Source organism: Bidens hawaiensis, unplaced genomic scaffold, assembly GCF_021521415.1.
Source record: "Bidens hawaiensis isolate Kalapana, Puna unplaced genomic scaffold, B.hawaiensis_p1.1 tig00038606_1, whole genome shotgun sequence".
NCBI lineage: Eukaryota > Viridiplantae > Streptophyta > Magnoliopsida > Asterales > Asteraceae > Bidens > Bidens hawaiensis.
In genome coordinates this window covers 90050-112921 of record NW_027496782.1, presented here as the reverse complement: position 1 = coordinate 112921, position 22872 = coordinate 90050, and the positions used below count along the sequence as shown (strand labels likewise).

Here is a 22872-nt window from a genome sequence, read left to right as displayed (position 1 = left end):
ATGTTTTATTATTAAAATAATGTAAAACATGGTTTTGTAATCCAAACACTTTTTGTACAAACTAACGGGTGTTTTAAAATCTCATCTTTTGAATATAATAATATTTTATTAAGTCTTCCGCTTTATAAACTTAAACTTTGATATATTTTCAAAACATACTAACGTTGGGTCACACGCCCAGGCCCTGAGCCGGGGTGTGACATGTCAACATGAGTAGCTTATTTAATAAAGGTTCTTGCCTCTTGGTGAAAAGTATTAGATTCAAACTCCCGCAGGTGATGTGAATATAGAAGTATTGAGGGATTTTAGCCGATAAAAAAGTCTACTTGGTTGTAATTATATAAAAAATAACTTCATAATTAGTGTTATATTTAAAAAAAAGTAAATTATAAGAATGATTATTTTTATTTTCCCCTCTCTCTACCCTTTAGGCTGGCCGGAATAGATTCCAAAAGTAGCTTGTTAAGGCACGACATATGATTTGGGTTGAGGCGGAGATGATGTGGGACGGGGTGCTGGATGAAGATGGAGTGGTATGGTCGTCCATTAAACGATGCAACATAATTCATATAAATTGTTATTTCGTGGAGCCATCATCTATACATACATACATATATATATATATATATATATATATATATATATTTAGGGACAAAGTTTTTAAGTTAGGTATTGTTTTTTTAAAAAAATTATCACATGTAAACATTAATTTGTATGGCTTTCCAATGTAGCGATCCCCACGTATAACACTTTGAAGATGGTATGGTTGGCTCAAAGAAGAAAGGCTGAGATCTTTGAGATCTCCGGTTCGATCCCGAGGGCGTCCGTACTTTACCACCAGTGGGCTTTCAGGCGGGTGGGTTTTCCTCGGAATTTGAGATAACTTGGAGCCGCTTAAGAGCTTCGTATGGCTGGGTTGGGCCAGCTGGCGATGATCTTTTACCATTGGGTCACCCCGTACAAATAGAGTACCTAGACAATTCTCTATTTATAGACAGTTACAAAAAGAAGAAAAAAACTCCTAACCAATCATTATTTAGTTACCAACATAAATATTAAATTAATAATAACGAAGGTTAAGATTCCCAATTTTCAATTATAGAGTTATCAAAACAATAATTTAAGACCCCCACCCCCACCCCCACCCCCACTCCCACCATCCAACCTGTTTGCAGTTATGTTAGTTGCACTTATCTATGTTATAAAATATAAAAGATGTTTTTCTTTACTAAAATCAGGATCATTAAAACTAATGTCTACAACATAAACATGTAGGAACATGTGTCCAAGCTTCAACTTGCATTAACTTTTTTGGCCAAAATATTAATAACCAAACAATACAGCAACTTAATAATAATAATAATAATAATAATAATAATAATAATATTTATTATTAAACAATACAGCATGTGTTATGGGCTTGTAACTATGGGCTTTTAATACTCTGGACCAATATAAACAAAAACTACAAAAGTGACAATCAAACTAAATAAAATTAAAAATTTCATTAAATCCACCTAAACATTCTTAAAACTATGAATGCTAGTTTTGTTTTTGTTTCAAACAGCCTATGAAACACTTATTGAAAACTAAAACTAAAAATCAACCAAAACAAGTGTTCACTCAATCCATAATCAATCACACTCACCCAAACTATCTACATCAAACATAAACATGCAAACATACACACTCAAAGTCCTCCTTTTCCAATATTCCACTTTCTTCCCTTCCCCATACAATTCTGTTGCTTTGTTCTTCTCCCATTGGCAACAAACCTATGAGCCACACGCCCTCGAGAACCGATAGAAACCCGCACGCGATCCACCACCACGTTCAAACCACCCGCTCTTCGTGCCTGCAACGGGGATTTCATTTGGTTTTTCTTGTTAACGCTTCGTCTCAATGCGTTCATCAGTTTCTTTTTAGGACTTTCTACTGCTAAAGGCGGTTCCACACAACACTCGGCCCGGTCTGCATATTCATTGTCACTTTTTATTAATGGCAATGGAGCAAATTTGGTTGGTGCTAGAGTAGTTGGTAAAGGGATCAAAGAGTTTCTTCGTGGTAATACCGATCTCACTGGGGCCCGGTGTGAAGTCGTGCAAATGGAGGCCCTACTGGTTCGTTTTGGAATCTTGAACGGTATGGGCAAATACGGGTTGTTTTCTTTTTCGTTTTCTTTTTCATTCTCTTTTTCAATATTGTCATCAAGGTTGACAAGGTCTCTTGATGGAGGAAAAGGTGTAGGTAGTTTGCAGGTAGTTTGAATGATGTTTGATTGGTTCTCTTTGCTTTCTTGATTGAGCTTGTGGGTGTTTAACGGTTTAGAAGCAAACGGTTGTCTTGAAAATGTGGAAACCGGGTCGTCTTGCTGCTGTTGTTTCATTTGTTGTTCTGCTATCTTTGTGTCAACGTGTTGGCGTGCGAGTTTCCTTTCTACTAAAAGTTGTGATTCGAGTTCTTTAACCTGAAAAGTGAAAAACAAAAAGAAGAATCGTATTCTTGATCTTGATCTTGATCACGGTTAAACCAAGGTTATTGATGATAAACATGATAAATAAAATATTAAACGCATACCTTATCTTGCAAAATCTTGTTTTTGAGTTCTTTTTCTTTCAACTTCACGTCTAAACCATGAAAGTTATCCTCCATTTTCTTGATCTGTAGATCTTTGTTCTTCAACTCGTGCTTGTATTTCTCGGCCATTTGTTTATACTTTAAAACTTCCGAGCTTTCGATTTGTTTCTTTGCAGGGCCCAATTCTATTCCCCTCACTCTGCTGGCGAAGTTAAGAGAGCAAAGTGATTCACCTAAATCATTCTCATTGGGACTAATCTGCACAAACATAAGTGTCTTGGAGTCTCCACCTAAAATATCATAAGCGCACATTGTATCGTGTTATAAAACAATAAATTATATTAAAAAGTATAAAAATGTACGCAGTATTGTATTTTAACAGTACCTAGAGAATCTTGAAGCAAATGTGTTAGCTTTGAGTTTCTGCAAAAGACCAAAAACATAATTAAAAGATTTAGATTTGTAGCCTTCAAAAGCCCGGGAAATTTGAAATACCTAAAGGGGATGTGTGGGCTCTTGGTTGCTAAAGCGGATATAACATCTCCAAGTGCGGAAAGCGATCGGTTTATGTTTTGGGTTTCTTTGAGTCTTTCTCCTTGTACCTCGGTTTTTGCAATCCGTTCACTTCCGGCTAAATCAACTAGCCAAAGTTTGCTCCTTGTGCATTCTCCACTCACCAAATTCTCACCTTTAACCATCACACAATGTATGCTGCATACAAATATGATATCACATTTACAAACACTAAAAGGAAGCAAAATGGTTGGGTTGACCCGTCTCCATTAAAGCTATTCTTTTCAACTAGCATGAATAGACCAATCAAAAGTAACTGTTTAGAAATTTTGCCACCTTTAACAAACTCCATTCAAGAAACTAATCTAGGGTCAAAGAAAACAAGAATCAAAACATCAAACCGGGTGGGTCGGCCCGTTTCCAAAAAAGCTATATTTTTCATCTTACTCGTTTGCCCGTTTGATCAGTTAAAGATAAAAGTAACCCTAATGATCCGATCATAAAAAACTAATAAAGGGTCAAGAAAACAAGAACCAAAACTCACCAATGAGATCGGCTACTATGCTCATTAGCATTGGTTGACCCGACCGCCCTTGAACTACTCCCGGTTTTCAAAACCTCCCAAACCTCACTCATGTTGCTCACCTCAGCCTCAACCAGACCTGGAACATGGTGCAGCCCTTCACCAACTTGTCTAATTTCAAGCCTACCCCCAAAAAAAAAAAAAAAAATTACACAATTTTCAAAAATTAAAAATCTTAAACAAACACACTCCAAATAATCAAATATACAGAATATTATTAAGAATCTACCTCTTTGCAGCAACTCCTGGCTGTGAACTTGGAAGTAGTAGATCGCGAATCTGTTCATTATAAACCTCCAAAACACTTACTGATATTTCATACCGGATTTGATTCTTACGTTCATTAATCACACGAAACAATTCTTCAAGGGTCCTGAAATTAACGCCTCGGTTTTCATGTGTACCCTCCATTGTAAAAGTCTTCCCTGTTCCAGTTTGTCCATAGGCAAATATGCACACGTTGTATCCATCAAGAACCGAGGTTGCAATTGATGAAGTGTCCTCGAAAACATCAACTATAAAGATTCATGTTAGCATTTATTAGCCATAAAAACATATAGTTTTTTGTGCAGTTAAATGTTAGTTTACCTTGGTCTGCTTCAGGGCTAAAAACTGAATCGAACTTAAAGTTCTTTTTAAATGCTATATTTGATTTTACTCTAAGTTCACCGTCTTTATAACCTTCAAAATCAAATGCCACTGAAGCCCCTTCTGCAATCTCTTCTGAGTTCAAAGGTCTACACCGACAAAATACTCTAATATTCCCTACAATATTAACAATCATATTGAGCACGGTTTGTTTCAGATCACACAACATGTTACTGAAAAACTAGAATCCAAAATCTAACCTTTTAACTCTTGGATCTTGTTGTAAAGTTCTTTTCTTTCTTTAGCTCCTTCATTGAATTTGATCTTAAGATCTTCATGTTGTGCAACTTGTTCATTAACTAACAAATGAACAAACCACATGAATTATGTTATTTTCGTTCTTTAAATTGATATTAACAAAATACAAAGCTTACTTCTTGATTGAATGATGCAACTCATGTCATTCATTTCAGCAGCATGTTTTCTGTAGGCCTCTGCCTCTTCCAGCAGCTTGATTTGATCCATTTTGATGATCTGTTTTCACAAATAAATCTTGAATTTTTTTGTATACGAAAAATTAAAACTTTATGGTGTAATATCATGATGCCTTATACCTTAAGTTTTCTTGACATGTCTCTTAATGATGAAAACCATTTACTCTTTTCTTTCACTTGACCCTCAACCGCAAAAGCTGTCAAAAACAATAAGAAAATGAATTTTTTTATGCAAATTTTAAAATCTATCGATCGGTTTCAAGAAACGTGAAAGTTAATACCCAATGATCCAACATGCATTGACTTTCTCATTAACTCGTTTTGAAGTTCTCTTAACGACTTTAAAGCTTCTTCACATTCTTTACTCTTTAATTCATTTTCTCGCTTCATCATCTCCAACGCCTTCTTTGCTTTCATTAACTCATCACACTCTTCATTAATTTCCTGCAAAATGAATCAAAGATTCAAATGGGTCGCTTTATAACTTAAATAATTTCATAAAATCATTGTGTAGCAATAATTACTTTGCTTGATGTTAATGGAAGAAGCTCAAATGAAGCTTGTGAGCTACCAAGATCTTCATTTGTACTTTGATTGTAATCCTTAATTCTGGATGTCTCATTAATACCATTTTCAAAAGAGAGTTCCATGAATAAATGCTTTAATAACTTGGGTGAATCTTCATAAGTTCGGTTAGGAATATCGGGTGATCCGGAGCAGATAACTAAATCGGGTGAAGCTAAAGAAAAACGTAGCTTGGAGTAGCCTATAAAATAAGAAAATGAAAAAAAAAGTTATGGTGATTAAGTTTATGAATCTTGAAAATTCATATAAAAATCGTAAAACATTATACTTTTTGTCATATTCTCGTCCTCAAGAACATCTTCAGTCCCAATTGCTTCTGAGATTGAGTTCCTCCATGAAATTTCTAGTTCAAGAAAACAAGAATTAGAGTACAAAAGATTTACTTTGTTCCAACAAAACTAAAAAATATAGTTTTCAATTGTTTGAATTATAAAAATTTATATAAAAGTAGGAAGATTTTGTACCTTTCTTCACATTTCCATCACCAAGGACATCTGCAGCAGGCCAAGTTGCTTCTGAGCATATGGAATGACCTATAAATTAAGAAAATGAAAAGAATATTCTAGTGATTAAGTTTATGAAACTTGAAAATTTATATAGAAGTGGTAAAATTTATACTTTTTGTCATATTCTCATCCTCAAGAACAACTTCAGTCCCAATTGCTTCTGAGATTGAGTTCCTCCATGAAATTTCTAGTTCAAGAAAACAAGAATTAGAGTACAGAATATTTACTTTCTTCCAACAAAACTAAAAATATATAGTTTTTAATTGCTCAAATCTTGTAAAAAAATACTTTAAATAAAAACATTTTGTACCCTTTTTCGCATTCTCATCAAGAACATCTCCAGGCCCAATTGCTTCTGAACTTAAATTTTCCCAAGAAATGTCTGTCTCAAGAAAAAAAAAACCCAAATTAGTAAAAAAGATCAAATCCATATATCATGATTTAATACATTAAATTTGAAAATTTTGCACCTTTTTTCACATTTCCATTATCAAGAACATCTTGATCAGTCCCAATTGCATCTGAGCTTAAATCCCCCAAAGACATTTCTATTTCAAGAAAACAAAAACCCTAATCAGCACAAAAATATTTACTTTCTTAATAATTAATCCTTTATTCACAAACACCCACCATCAAGAACATCATTTCCGATCGGATCCATACAATCTTTAGCCCTAATTTCTGTTACAAGAAACCAAGATTTAAAAAACCCAAGAATAAAAATTGAATCTTGAAACACAAAACCCCTAATTGAGTGGCAAAAACATACTGTGAGATTGGGTTTCTTGCATGAGAACATCAGTGATTAGAAGTGGGTCAAATCTGTTATCTTCCATATATTTAAACTTTGAACCAAAAAGGGTGTTTGATTGCAGTTTTCTTGAAGGAAGAGAAAGTGGATGGTGATGCTTTTGGTGTGTGTTGTGAGTGAGATGCGATGATTTTGTTAGGAAGTGATTTCACTTTGTGAGATGAGGAAGACCGTTGGCTATTTGAAATTTTAAACTTTTAGCCCGGTTCAAGAATTAGGAAATTGGGGTAAAAGTTGCAACTAGTTAATGTCCCAACAATAAAAATTATTGAATTGATTACATTTACCAAAAATGACTTTTTTTTTAACTATCAATTTCAGGGGAAATTCACCGTCCGAAGGCTTGCTGTGGTAAAACCTCTGGTTCGGTTTTGAATAAGGCTCGAACTGATGATCGATCTATTATAGAGAAAGTCATTAAGATACCATTAAAGCACTGCTACTTTAATATTTACTAAAGATGATTATTCACTATCTTGGTTATATGCACATTAATATTAATATAACTATTATAAGTATATATAATTGATTGATGGTACAGAACTACATATAATGTAATTTATAAGTAAAATAAAGAGTGAGTGACTTATATCTAATAAACACGGTGATGAAAAAAAAAACATAACCAATATGGGGTGTGCAGCCCTGCAGGTCAAAGGTGATAATAACATGGAAATGGTTCAACAGATGAAAATGACTGTTGTTACTAAAATAATAAAAAATTAAATAATAAGTGATACCACGGATCATATCCACCACCAAGCCACTAATTCAGGAGGGAACTCAATATTTGAGAAAACCCCTTCTTGTGATATTCAAACCCAGGACCTTATGGTCACTAAGTCTTATCCCACCATAAAAACACCATTGGACTAGAAGTCCTTTGGTATTGTATAAATTTACTACAATAAAGAATTTAAAAGAAGCAAATCAATTTGTTATTCAAATCAATTTAAAAGAGGTATTAAAAAACTTAGTATTAACAAGTTTCGAAGTAACAGACTAACAGCACATTATTATGATTCAAAAGTTATCTAAGTTATATATGTGAAACATTATATTAAATCTCTATGAGTAAAATTAACTATACTGGTAAACTATTTATATGCTTACTAAACATTTTTTAATTAGAAAGTGGCTAATAGCGAATGACGTTAACTTATGTTGAAAATAGCATAAGTTATGTTATTTTGTCTAGCAGGATAAAACAAAGAACTTATACGGACCTTTAACGCTGAGTACTTGACTTAATAATTGAAGACCTTAATATGTTCAACATACATTTATCGTTTGTGATTCTATAGTTTATGACATTCTAAGTATACCCAATCTAGTGATCTACTATTCAAAGGTGCTGGGTTGTGCATTTAAGTTTAATATTTGATGTTTGATTGAAAAAAAACTTATTTAGTTAATAAGTAAAAAAACCACAGTGTTTAAACCCAGACAGGATGTGAACCTACATCATTAGCTGACCGTTTTTGGCAGACCAAACCACTCACATTGTAATCGGATGGTTTTTAATCAAACCGGAAATCATGAAACCATTTGAACTAGAATGTTAAAAAATATTGGTAAGGGTACTTGGTTTTTCGTGTGTTTACACAACTACACAAATGTTTCATATGCTATGGCATTTGCTTTATATTTGCTTTCACATATGATTTGTATCATATATATAAATGTTTTTTTATCGACACAATATTATTTATTCAGAATGTGTAGTACACCGGTTACTATCATAGTTTATTATATATAAAGAGAATTATTGACTTTTTGTATCTAAATATACAATATTCATAAAAATTACTTATATCTACAATACACCTGTTTTGTATGAATTACTAAATTAGTTATCACAGCCATTTCAACCGAACTAACAGGTCCTACCAATGGATTAATAAGACGGCCGGTTCCATATCCTGTCTGATTCTAAAAACATTGGTTTAAAAGTATTTGTTATTTAGGATACAATAATAAAATTTGAAAAAGTAGAACTCAAATCTGATAGAAAGTGGGCAAGTAAAACATATATAGACCAATTTACCATTTATACTTAATACTTTAATCAACTAATTTATCTTTTTTCTAACGGTATATGAAAATATATTAAAAAATACAAACGCATAGAAAACCTGAACTAGAGTACATCAAGAACACCCAATATCTACGTGGCGTTAATGTGAAGTTTTAACTAGCCTTGCTACCATAACACATAGTCTAATTGGCTCCACGTAGTGCTCTTGGTCTCAACAAATCCATGACATTAGGCTGATTTGTTTTTTGAAGGTTAAAACCGAAGATAAACTCCCTACAAAAGCTCTATTCATAACACTTAAAAGAGCTAAATAGATTTATCATATGCAATAATGCAATTATGAAAAGCTCTTTGCAGATAATTTTTGAACATGTAATAGATAGAATACATATCCATACAAATTTTATGTGAATGGCATGATAAGAACCAACTTGAAAACTTCTTGATGAAGCCCACTCAGGAAGAAAAAAAAAAAACCCACTTTAATCCACGGTATCAAGGTACGTAGATAGTGATATTTCTTCCTAAGTGGCTGAGGGTACAAATTTTATGATGGACAAATGCGTAGATTTAGAAGTAGGATTAGTTGGCGTGTTAGATAGCCGTTTAAAAAAAGACCAGTGATGACACTTTGTAGAAAACATGTTTGATTTATTGATCTTAAAAAAATTGGATTTCACTCCAAATGGCATCATCTTATAGATATGTACTCGTTTTATGTGCGGAATGCAGTTTTATCATAATCAGTGGCGGCCATGTGGATCTGGTGATACATTTTTGTAGGCGTCTAGGAAACATTTGTAGCAGAACGGTACCGCACAAGTGGGAATCGAAGTTGGGTCTTCATTGGAAGGCCCAAGTCTCCTATCACTAGGCAGAGCTGACCCTAGGGGGTTGGGTGGTCGACGACCCCCGGCCCGACACCCGCCTAGGCTCGAACTGTTTTTATAAAAACTTTATATATATTTAATGTTTAAAGTTAATTACGTAACAACTAGCTTGGTCTAGTGGCAAAATTGTATGACTCTCAACCCAAACCTAAAGGTTGTGAGTTATAGTCCCATTTAACACATGTTTAAGCATATTTCTATAGAAAAGTTTGTTACACGAACCAAATTAAGTAAGTCCATTTAAAAATTACATTGTTTAAACTCAACAATATTTTAACAATTCTCGAAAACGCTATGTCACTAGACCACAATTAAGGTATCATAGAGGTAAACAAAACAAATAGCAGTAAATAGTAATTATCCCTGAATAGAAAAATAAATATAAAACCAGAAACAAACGAGTATCGAAGAACGTTCTCACAGAAATATCTTCTTCCGTCCGTTGGGTAGTAGTAGTAGTAGGAGTCGTCTTCTTTCTTTTTCTTGGTGGTCTGACCACCGATACAAAACAAATGGTCAGTTTCTCTTTCTCTCTGTTTACTTAACACCCAATGAATTAGGTTTTCTTTTTCTGATTGATTTGATAGTCGGAACTTGATCTCTATAGTTCTAGTTAATAACGTTTTGGAGGTTTCTCCGCTTCAAATTGATTTCATTACATCTGTTCCTGTAAGTAATATGTGCATCAGTCTAGAGTTTGCGACTGTTTTCCAAGCATCAGTTTCTGTAATAATCTCTCAATTTTAGTGCGTGTAAGTTATTTTAAATCTGCAACAAACACTCATTAGATGTGAAAGGATATGGTTCTCATCTAGATGGATTTTAGAATTATCGTTTCTGCCATAGTTCTCAAATAGCAGCAAATAAAACAAACACCAAACCTGTGATTGAGTTCACACTTCATCAAAGAAACACCAAACCTGGAATCGAGGTGCTAATTGGTGAAAACATCATATAGTGGGGAGTTGCCACAAGTTGCTATTGACAACTATGGTTTGTGGCTGCTGTACATGCTACTTAATCTATTACCTGTTTGGTAATTCTTTAAGATATTATTTGGTTATCATTTCTCAAATCCTTTGATTTTTGGAATTAAGGTGAAATGCCTAAAGTTTTCAAACAAGAATGCATCTTTCGTTCTTCAGTTTTGAAACTGGTTACGTAGGTAACATGATACTTTATTTGAAACTTTGCTGTTTGTTGAACCTGTTACATTGCACTGCATTGGAACTGTGGAGATGTGCAATCTTATATGATATAGTATTTCCTCTCTTTTTTAATGTTGGTCTTTTGAGGACTCTTAAATTGTAAATTGAACACAAGTAAGATGATAAAAGTTTTAATAAACAAATCACAGTTTGATAACTTTGAATTTCTGTCATGTAGGTTTTGTGATAAACATTGCAGCATCACTGGTTTCATTTGGTTGAAGTTTTAGACAATGGCTTTGTTATTCCTCTTTAAGAGGACTTATTTGGTTCTTTTCACATATGTGCTTTTTCTTGGACATGCCTGTAATGGTTTTTATCTACCCGGAAGCTACATGCGTACATACGCACCCGGTGAGGAAATATATGCGAAAGTTAACTCATTAACATCAATCGAAACTGAGCTTCCTTTTAGTTACTACAGTCTACCATACTGCCCTCCCGCTGGTGGAGTAAAAAAAAGTGCTGAAAACTTAGGAGAGTTGCTAATGGGAGACCAAATCGACAACTCACCTTATCGTTTTCGAATGTATGTTAACGAGTCTGTTTTTCTTTGCACAACACATCCATTAAACGAGCATGAAGTAAAGCTTTTGAAACAAAGAACACATGATTTGTATCAAGTTAACATGATTCTTGATAACCTGCCTGCAATGCGGTTTGCTAACCAGAATGGTGTCAAGATTCAATGGACCGGTTTCCCTGTTGGTTTTACACCTTCTGGAAGTCAAGATGATTACATCATCAACCATGTTAAGTTCAGGGTGTTTGTGCATGAGTATGAAGGTGCAGGTGTGCAGATAATCGGTACTGGTGAAGAAGGAATGGGTGTGATTTCGAATTCTGATGATAAAAAGAAGTCGGCTGGGTATGAAATTGTTGGTTTTGAGGTGTTCCCATGCAGCGTTAAGTACGATCCTGAAAAAATGGGGAAACTTCATCAATATGATTCAGCGGATTCAGTGAACTGTCCATTATAGCTTGAAAAATCTCAACCAATAAGAGAACAAGAAAAGATATCTTTCACTTATGAAGTTGAGTTTGTGAAAAGCAACGTGAGATGGCCGTCTCGTTGGGATGCGTATTTGAAAATGGATGGTGCGCGTGTTCATTGGTTCTCAATTCTCAATTCACTAATGGTAATCTTCTTTTTAGCGGGTATCGTTTTTGTTATATTTTTAAGAACCGTGAGACGTGATCTTACCCGGTATGAAGATTTAGACAAAGAATCTCAAGCACAAATGAACGAGGAGCTATCGGGATGGAAACTTGTTGTTGGTGATGTGTTTCGCGAGCCAAATTATTCTAAACTTTTATGTGTAATGATTGGAAACGGAGTGCAAATAACGGGAATGACAGTTGTCACGATCTTATTCGCTGCGTTTGGGTTCATGTCACCCGCTTCACGAGGCATGCTTTTAACCGGGATGATAATTCTTTATCTTTTATTGGGAACCGGTGCTGGGTATGCGGGAGTTTATCTGTGGAAAACAATTAAAGGGACTTCAGAAGGTTGGCGGTCAGTTTCTTGGTCGATTGCGTTTTTCTTCCCTGGTATCGTTTTCGTGATCTTAACTGTATTAAACTTTATTCTCTGGGGCAGTAGCAGTACCGGTGCGATTCCCATTTCCTTATAGTTCATACTTTTATCACTTTTGTTTTGCGTCTCGGTCCCGCTCACTTTGTTAGGAGGTTTCCTAGGGACCCGGGCTGAACCGATTCAGTTCCCGGTTCGAACCAATCAAATTGCTAGAGAAATCCCTGCTCAAAAATACCCGTCATGGCTACTAGTAATTGGTGCGGGAACACTTCCATTCGGGACTCTCTTTATCGAGCTCTTCTTTATACTTTCTAGCATCTGGCTTGGGAGATTTTATTATGTGTTCGGGTTCTTGCTTGTGGTTCTTATGCTGTTGGTTGTCGTATGTGCTGAGGTGTCGGTTGTTTTGACCTACATGCATCTATGTGTCGAGGACTGGCAGTGGTGGTGGAAGGCGTTTTATGCTTCTGGTTCAGTCGCGGTTTATGTGTTCTTGTATTCGATGAAGTATTTGGTGTTTGATCTAAAGAGTTTGAGTGGGCCCGTGTCGGCTGTATTGTAACTCGGGCACTCGTTGATCGCGGCAATTGCAATTATGTTGGCTACCGGCACCATTGGGTTTATTACGTCGTTCTATTTTGTTCACTATTTGTTCTCGTCAGTGAAGATTGATTAGAGGGTGAGTTGTGCAAATTGTTATAGGCAGGCTTTAATATGAAATCTGACGTGTCATCAGTTTAGAAGGCCTGTAAACTTTCCAGATTATTGAAGGTTAGACAAATATATTTGTTTTCTGTTTTTGTTTTATATGACTTGTAATAATTGCAAGGTTGTTTGTTCCAAAGTTTTAAGAAATAGTTATATGATTTGTTCTTACTTGTTTTTATAAGTTATATATATTTGTCATTTATCCTTCTCTATATATTAAATTAAAGCAATTGCTAATGTTTTATTTGGCCTAACATATGACTGGAGGTATCAATTGAAGCAAACTAGTTTGGATTCACCCACACCCAAAGACAGAGGCCAACTGAATTAACTGAACCATGGATTTCAATAACCGAATAACCAAACCGTTAACTAAACAATTGGTTATGAAAATATAAAAACCAAAGCATCGTTATAGATTTGGTTTGAGTCAATAACTGAATTTTTTTGTGACTGCTTTAAATCTCTCTTCTACAATGGTCTCTCGTTCTACAAGCTCACTTACGGACCCGGATCTTAAGACCTAAAGAAAATATGCATTTCTTCTCTCTGCTCTTTTATAGCTATCATGATCTTGATGATATCTGTCCGAAGATGCATCCCGACCTAACGCTTCAATATCAAGTTGCACTAAAAGGCAAGAACCTCTACTGAGCAAGCTAGCAACATAACACGTTGGCAATATAAGAAAGTTGTAAATGTACATTTAGTAAACATTTTTTTTTTATTTATCTATAACGCATTCTCCTGTCAAGGACTCAAGGATAAAACTTTGAAGGGTCAAGTTATTCTATAAAGGGAGACAAAAATGATAAAGATGAGAAAGATTTATAGACACACAAAAAAACCTTTAAAAAATTAAAAATAAATAAATAAATAATCATAACTCCAAATTTAATAAAAAAACAAAAAAATAAAAAAACACGCAAATGTTTCCACCGTCTTTTTCGTTCTTAAAAAAAAAATAACCTCGAAAAAGACACAATGTTAAGTGAAAATGACCATTGTGTCTTTTTGTTTATCATTGTGTTTTGTTTTTATTTTCGTCATTGATTATGTCTTTTTTCCTTAACATTGTGTCTTTTTTTCTTGATATTGTGTTATATTACTCAACATTTTGTTATATTTTATTCGGCATTGTGTTATATTTTGTGATTTATTGTGTCTTTTTTAATTTTAATTGTGTCTTTTGTTCATTTTCGTCATTGTGTCTGTTATACTTTATTCGGCATTGTGTTATATTTTGCGATTTATTGTGTCTTTTTTTTAATTTTAATTGTGTCTTGTTCATTTTCGTCATTTTGTTTTTTGTCTCTGCATTGTGTCTTTCGGAGTTTTTTTTTTTGAACGAGAATGACGAGGGAAGCATTTTTGGTTCTTAAACTTTTTCGTTTTTTATTTATATTTTGAGTTATGCTTTTTTTTATTAATTTTTTGAAAATTTTTTTGAGAGGTTTTTTATATGGCCACAAATCCTTCTTACACTTTTCATTTTTGTCTCCCCCTTTGTATTTTAACTTTTCCCAAAATTTGAAATCCTATAAAAAAATTATTGAGGGGACGGATAAAGTCGTCTAGTGTAAAACTGTACCGACCCAAAGAGTTTAAGCCCACACATATTGGCCCATAAAAGCCTTATCTATCTTCTATACAAAGAGACTTTAGGCCATAGTCTTAACACTTAGAACGGATTCTTCTTCTAGCACTTTTACAAGGATATTTCCTCCTATACATTGCCTCCCATCTCCTCTATTATTTACACTGCATACACATTCATATACATGTCGATTACGATGAGATTGAAACTGACTTGAGCGTTGAAAGGTGGCCATCTCGCCCTTGAAACCCCTTCTAATGAGCTTTTCAGGATGTTCACAACTATGCTACAATAAAGAGAAGATATAGCGTGGTTGATTCCTCTCTTATACGGTTGCAACGATCCATGTATCCGTCTTGGTAGATCTTTGTAGACACATACATGCTACAATTATTAAAATGCACATCAATGTAATCAACATGCACTGGTTCTATGGATCATGTATGTTTTAAAACCGCATTAAGAAAAAAAAATTACCATGATAATTTTTCATGACTTATAATCCAAAATGAGTATATTTTTATAATGTTATCGACATTTTAATAAACATGTATTCATCAAAGCTTTAATAAACATGTGACATTGGTAATCCTTAGGCTATATCACTTCATATGTGTTCATATATTATACATGTATTAGACATTTGAGTAACAAAGATTTATGAGATAATAAGAAAAATCATGTATCATAAAAGCACTTCTAGTGAAGGTGCACCGTGACATGATACCAAAGGGTAAAATACTTTAGATTTCTAAAACAAAGCATCTTAGTTAAACAGTTTTGTGTTTTCTCTTAGGGGGTGTTTGGTACAGAGAATTGGGGGGTGAGAAATGGAAATGGAAACAATTCTCTTATTTGTTTACGAAAGAAAGAGGTGAGAAATGGAAATAAACCATTTCCATTTCCCTGATTTCTTTTCTTTAAAAAAAGCGGAGAAATCATTTCTCTAGGGTTTCATTTCTCACTTCCATTCTCTTCCTTTTCACTTCTATCACCAGCTTCCTCCTTCAGAGCACCGCAACCCAAAACAAGGTATGGTTCAAATTTCTGATTAACAGATCCATAAGCATTCAATCTATATATATCAGCTTCCTTTTCACTTTATTATTATTAATCGTACGAACTGGGTTTTGAGATGTTGAGTTCTGTGCAGTTTGTCTGTGCTTGCTGTATCAAGTTGGTTTTTCTTCCATCTGTGTGTACCCACCGCTTTCCCACAAAACCTTAATCATAATCAGAAATGCTCTTTTTCTCTCCCTCTATGTGCGATGTGATGGTCGTTGTCGCCCCTGTTTGCCTACTGTTGTCGGGTTCAATTTCTGAACCCTAGGTGACGGTGGTGTGGTGGCCTGGTTAGGGTTTCTGATGTAAAGCCCCGTGACTGACGGCTGTGGGTCTTGTTTGCTGTTTGTTAAACCCTCATGGTGGCTAGCGGCCATGTTCAACAATAATTTTAGGTTTTAGCAATAATTTGTGAGGTCAGTTCTATCTATTTATTAGTATTTTGCTTTTAGAAAGTACTTGGGCATAATAATAATAATTAATGCATTCTCTCTGTTAATAGTCATCTTAGTTCTATGATAGATGTTTTAGTGTGTTAATAATAATAATTAGTTCTATGATAGATGCGCAAGTGATTAGTGCCTAAATTGCAGTTTTAGGAGCTTTAATATTGTAGGTTTACATATTTCAGATACAGCTGTTATATGTTATAAGTTACTGATTTACATAGCATCTGGTTCATATTTTGATCTCGAATTGTTAATCTTAGTGTGCGGTTTAGTCAGAAGGTTTCATGATTGATGCGAAAGTGACTAGTGCCTAAATTGTAATGATAAGAGATTTAGTGTTGTAGGTTTTGTTATTTCAGTTAGATGTGTATATGTTATGAATTACTGATTTACAGAGCATCTGATTCAATTTTTTATCTTGACTCACTAATTGTTGTGTGCGATTTACTTAGAAGGTTTCTTGGTTAATCAGTAAGTGATTAGTGCCTAAATTGCAATTTTAGGAGCTCACATGTTGTAGGTTTTGTTTTAGAAGTTAGATTTGTATTCAAAATGGGTTTGAATGATTGGATTAGGTACTCAACTTATGAAATATGAACTCCAAGTATAATAATCCAATTCCAATTCGAAAGTTGTGGTTTTCTAGGGTTTGCAATTGAAATTGAGGCTAACCAGATATACCATCACAGAATCTCATTTTCTTTGAAATTGATTATTTGAACATAAAGATATTATATTCAGTTTTCTATTTATGAGTTATCATGAGTCATAAAAATGATATTGTTGCATTGAGTTCATAGTCCAGTGTTACTGCAACATTAAATATGAACATTGTGTTTTAATGATGTTAATGATTGCATTATGATTTCAATTTTCAAGCTATAGTTTCATGGTCATAATTCTTTCACTTTAGCTCAATTTTGCACTTTAATGTGCTGCATTTTGGTGTGCACTTTGGCTGCATTTTTGCATTAATTTACCTGCAATCTCTCGTGAGGTCTAGTTTAGTGTATAATAGGAACTATGAACTCTTTTGATTTGTTATATATATGAGGTCTAGTTTGTTTTTCTTGAATTTTCTTATATTTTTATGTGTAGATGGCAAGATCACCTTCCAGACAAAGAATAGTTGCCATAGGTGCATTTTATGTCATTTATGTTACGATTCGTTGGTGGATGTTGTGTACTTATCATTTGCGTCGGTCGATTGAGTCAATGACTTTACGTAAAAAATATTTAATGAGTTACCATAATAGGCGTGAAAACATGGTGAGGATGGTTTATGAAAGTGATGTTACGAGTGTTGTTAACATAAGAATGAATATACATGCATTTACAACACTTTGTGATATGCTAGAAACTAGAGGGGGACTAAAGAATAGTAAAAACATGCTAGTCGATGAGCAAGTTGCTATGTTTTTACATACCCTTGCTCATAATGCAAAGAATAGGATACTAGTCAACAGATTTCATCGGTCCGGGGAAACTGTAAGTCGGTATTTCAAGTTAGTCTTAAATGCTATATGTCGATTACACAAAGAACTCTACAAGTCACCCGTGCCAGTGCCAGATAATGAAACTGATGAAAGATGGAAATGGTTTAAGGTTAGTCAAACACATTTTTTATTAAAGATATTTTTTGCTAACATACATTAGTAAGTAATGATTTCTTTTAACTCAGGGTTGCTTAGGAGCATTAGATGGAACATACATTAAAGTTAAAGTCCCTGCTATTGATAGAAAACCATATAGGACAAGAAAAGGGCAGATTTGTACTAACGTACTCGGAGTATGTACGAGAGACCTTTTATTTACGTATGTCTTAGCGGGATGGGAGGGTTCTGCAGCTGATAGTAGAGTTTTGCGTGATGCAATCAGTAGACCCAATGGTCTTAAAATAACTCCGGGTATGTGATAGGCAATTTTCAAAGAATATACATAGATTTAAGTATGATAATTAACATAGAGTTTATGGTTAATTGTAGGAACATACTACCTTTGTGATGCCGGTTATACAAATGGTGAAGGATTTTTAACTCCATATCGAGGTCAACGTTATCATCTTAACGATTGGTCTCGTCCTCCTACGAATGCTAAGGAGTTCTTTAATATGAGACATTCATCGGCCAGGAATGTTATAGAAAGATGTTTCGGAATGATTAAAGATAGATGGGCTATTTTGCGTGATAACTCATATCATCCCATAGAGTCCATGCCACGTATCATCATTGCTTGTTGTTTATTGCACAATTTCATACGAACAACAATGAGTGAAGACCCTCTTAATAACGAAATCCCAGTAAATCACACACAACCTGCAAATGACCATGACAATGTTATTTCTATGATCGAGCCCTCACAAGAATGGACCGATCGTAGAGACCTTCTTGCTAATGAAATGTTTAATAGTTGGACTGCGATGCGTGCGCAGCGTGCCAACAATGTTTCTTAATTATGTTTGACAATTATGTACTTTTTATTTGTAGAACCAAGGATGTTTCTTATTAATGTTTATTTATGCACTTTATTTGTTTCTTATTAATGTTTCTTGTTCTATTTGTATTTGTAGTTACATGAATTATGATTTTTAATTGTATAATTATGCATTTGTACGTAGACATGGCAGATTCAAATATAGTGAGAGGAGTTACTCGGAGCAAGCATACCTGGACAAATGATGAAAATGCAAAGCTAATTGATGCATTAATGGAGATACATGCATCCGGAAAGTATGCTAGTGCTGACAATGGATTCAAACCAGGTTATTTAAATGGTGTTCAACAATTGCTAGATGTAAGTCTTCCTAACTCTGGCCTCAAAGCAGAACCACATATAAAGTCTAGGATGAAGACATGGAAGACACACTTTAGCATTGTATATGATATGGTGCATACAAGTGGGTTTGGTTGGGATGAACAAAAATGTTGTATTATTGCCGATGATAGTGTAACATCCCGAAATTTCCAAGTAATATTAATTATGTTACTTAATAATAGAGGGAAAGTTTACTCGGGTTATCAGGAAATAAATAAAAGAATAGGAGTTGGTATGGGTCGGGCTAGTGTCGGATAATGGATGTGGGTTATGGACTTGGATTAATAGAGATGGGTTAAATAAAAATGGGCCTTAGGTCCATGGGATTTCAGGGATATAAATATCCCCTAAACCCAAAATATCTTTCATTTTTCACCAAACTCCCTAACACACACACCACACACTAACTTCGCCGGAACCGGGCCGAGCCAAGGGAAGAATCGGGCAGGTCCAAGAGAAAAAGATTAGTGTGCTAGCAGGTTAACGAGATCCAACAAGCTCAAAGGTATGATTCTTGATCTTTGAAGTTTAAAGATCCAAGCTTTTTTAGTGTATAAGCGACCGAAAATGGTCGGGAAGCGTAGTGGGTGAGATTGAACCATAGCAAGGGTGTTAAAATCGCTCGAAATGCCGATCAGAAACTAAAACAGCGGCTGTCTGGGCAACTTCGCCTTCATCTGGGCAACTTCGCCTTTATCTGGGCAACTTCGCCTTCAAAGTGACGAACTTCGCCTGCAAGCTAAGTTCGCCTGATGAACTTCGCCTGCAAGCTAAGTTCGCCTGATGGCAACTTCGCTGTAAAGTTAAGTTCGCCTGATGGCAACTTCGCTGTAAAGTTAAGTTCGCCTGATGATAACTTCGCCTGAAGCCAAGTTCGCCTAAGGTTTAACTTCGCCTGCAAGCTAAGTTCGCCTGATGGCAACTTCGCTGTAAAGTTAAGTTCGCCTGATGATAACTTCGCCTAAAGTTAAGTTCGCTTAGAAAATGAATTAAAAACCTAATGGAAAATGTGTTAAGACAGTTAATGTAAATAAAATTTTTCCAAGCTGACCTGGCATCTCGACCCCAACCAGGGGCTCTGCCCCTTGGACCCTGCTAGGGGCTGCCGCCCCTAGACCCCGCTGCCAGGGGCGCTGCCCCCGGACCCCCGTTCGTTGTGGGTAGTAGTTAAGACTGTAAAGATGATATGAGTAGTGATAGTTGTTTGATACGTGTACTTGTTATACAGTCAGCCGTGCACAGCTGAAGAAAGGGATTACGATTAACGGTGAACGTAACCGTGTTCAGGTGAGTTTCTAGCCCCATTCCTTGTTATGTTTTCGGGGCTGTGTGCATACTCGATGTGTTGTTAATACATTTATCCTAAGTGATAAGTGTATGTCATATGTGATATGTGTGATAGATATGAATGATTGTTTGTCGGTACGCGAACGATCTTCGAATATTGCGCGTACTGTCAGGTTAAAAATAAAGGTACGAATATTATATATCGAAGATGTATGAATATTTCAAATGAATACTTGTCGGGGCGTGAACGATCTTCGGATATTGCACGTAACGACAAGGGGTATGGTTGTTAAATGAATGAGGTAAAGAATGCCTAGAGTGTTCTTATGTTATAATGTAAGTATGTGTATATAGGTACACGAATGGCATGTGAGTTCTACGTTCGACATAGTAAGTTAGGATGGCAAATCCCTCTAGCTTCTGTCGGACATAGACTCGGCTGGTGATGGCGTAGTTAAGGACTGCGAGCCTTATACGTGAAGTAGATGATATATGTAAACGTAGACAAGGACTGCGAACCTTATACGTAATGTAGATAGGCGTCAGCATAGGAAAGGACTGTGAACCTTATACGTGCTGTATTTGTAGCATAGGGGAGGACTGCGAACCTCGTACGTGCTATGAATTAGGTTGCAACATAGGGAAGGACTGCGAACCTTGTACGTGTTGTGGATGTATTTCAGCATAGGAAAGGACTGTGAACCTTATACGTGCTGATTTTGTAGCATAGGGGAGGACTGCGAACCTCGTACGTGCTATGAATTAGGTTGCAACATAGGGAAGGACTGCGAACCTTGTACGTGTTGTGGATGTATTTCAGCATAGGAAAGGAATGTGAACCTTATACGTGCTGATTTTGTAGCATAGGGGAGGACGGCGAACCTCGTACGTGCTATGAATTAGGTTGCAACATAGGGAAGGACTGCGGACCTTGTACGTGTTGTGGATGTACTATGGTATAGGGAAGGACCGCGATCCTTGTACGTACCATAAATGGTGAACATGGGTAAGGACTGCGAACCTTGTACGTGTTCACGACCTTGAGTACAGGTATAGACGGTGAACTATGAACGTACTCTCGGTAGACTGAGGTTAGTGATTGTAGATATGTATGTATGTATGGTAGCAAGTATGTAAGTAGAACAGAAGGGTAACTAGTGAAGTATGGATATGTATCTACGGATATGTGTGTATGTGTATGTATTGTATGGCGTTCGATTAACTAGAACTCACTCAGCGTAGCTGACTTTTAGTATGCACGCAGGTGAGCTGATTATAGAGTTAGCATGAGGATGACACACGTCATGGATTGAACGGCTGGCATCTGAAGAAAGAAGTAAAGATGTTTTAAATATAAAGTTTTGTGTTATGGTATCAAAGAAAAGATTTAATGTTTTGTAACAAATGATTGACGTTTTATATTCCGCGAAAAGTTTAATAAACTCTGATTTGAAGAACTGTGTTTATGAGTAAATCCGACGCTAAAGTAGGGTCACCGGGTTCGGGGCCTTACAGATAGTGTTTGGAATGAATACGTGAAAGTATATTCTAAAAAATATATTTTTAGATTTTAAAATTTTAGTCTAATTTATTTGTAATTGTCTTGTAGTCTCACAAAGGTGCTGTGAATTTTCGTGACAAGTCATTTCCATTCTATGACAAATTGTGTACCATATTCGGTAAGGATAGAGCTACTGGTAGTAAAGCAGTTGACCTTGGAGAAGAAGATGTTGTTCAAGAGACGCAAAAAAGCTCACCTGTTGATATTGAAGACTTTGATTTTGTTGATGAAGCCGTTCCAAATGTTGATAGATCTGAAGGACAAACAGGAAGTGTAACAAGCAAGCGCAAAAGAGGTAGAAGCACGGATGCAGATGAGATATATCGAGAGTCTTGCAAAGATATCAAGGAAGTTTTGCTTCGATTTGGGGAGATGGTGGGTGAACAACTTAGCAAAGAAGGTATGGAGGCTCGTGAAATCTATGAAAAGGTTAGTGATGAGTTGAAAGCTTTACCAGGTATCACTACGGAAAAACGGTTCAAAGCAGCTCATTTGATTGGTAAAGATGTGGATCTAGGACGTTCTTTTCTTGCGTTGACAATAGAAGAGAAAATTGAGATGGTCGAGTTGTATACCGATGGTTCAATGGGATAGTTGTGTATGGTTGAAGTATGTTTTGTATGTGAATTGGTTTTAACTATGGTTGATGTTTTTTGCTTAAAAACTATGTTTTGTATGTGAATTGGTTTGATCAATGCATATTTTGGTTGGAATTTATGCATCTTTTTATATGTTTTTTATTTTTTAATAAATATTTGTTATGAAAAAAATACTTGTGCTAATGATAAAGTTGATATAATTCTCTGTTTATTTCCTATGTACCAAACAAGAGAAATGATTCTCAGCTATATTTCTCTACTGAAATCTCTGTACTACCAAACAGAACAGTCAATTCTCATTCTCCAGACCAATTCCATTTATCTGCAATTCCATTTCTCTACAATTCCATTCTCTGTACCAAACACCCCCTTAATATCTTTTAAAGTTAAGGAGAGTATGCTGTAAATTTTTGCTCTTTAATAAACCTATTCTCTTCACTTTTACAATAACAACACTGTAAT

At 35.2% G+C, this 22872-nt stretch overlaps 1 protein-coding gene and 2 pseudogenes across 1 annotated transcript; 2 read left to right on the top strand and 1 right to left on the bottom strand.

Annotated features, from left to right (window-relative positions):
- Positions 1-1607: 1607 nt before the first annotated feature.
- Positions 1608-6277, bottom strand: LOC143590487 (kinesin-like protein KIN-14Q). Its single transcript, XM_077070951.1, has 16 exons — positions 6157-6277; positions 5959-6033; positions 5805-5873; positions 5609-5683; positions 5280-5521; positions 5037-5199; positions 4876-4952; positions 4696-4795; positions 4522-4620; positions 4262-4438; positions 3903-4188; positions 3635-3796; positions 3073-3288; positions 2963-3000; positions 2578-2867; positions 1608-2467 (listed from the first exon to the last, which is right to left on the bottom strand). Exons 1-16 carry the CDS (start codon positions 6275-6277, stop codon positions 1691-1693), a joined length of 2967 nt encoding a protein of 988 aa, XP_076927066.1. The 3' UTR covers positions 1608-1690.
- A 4650-nt stretch (positions 6278-10927) lies between these two features.
- LOC143590477 (transmembrane 9 superfamily member 12 pseudogene) lies at positions 10928-13209 on the top strand (annotated as a pseudogene).
- LOC143590486 (transmembrane 9 superfamily member 12 pseudogene) lies at positions 11930-12895 on the top strand (annotated as a pseudogene).
- Positions 13210-22872: the final 9663 nt, after the last annotated feature.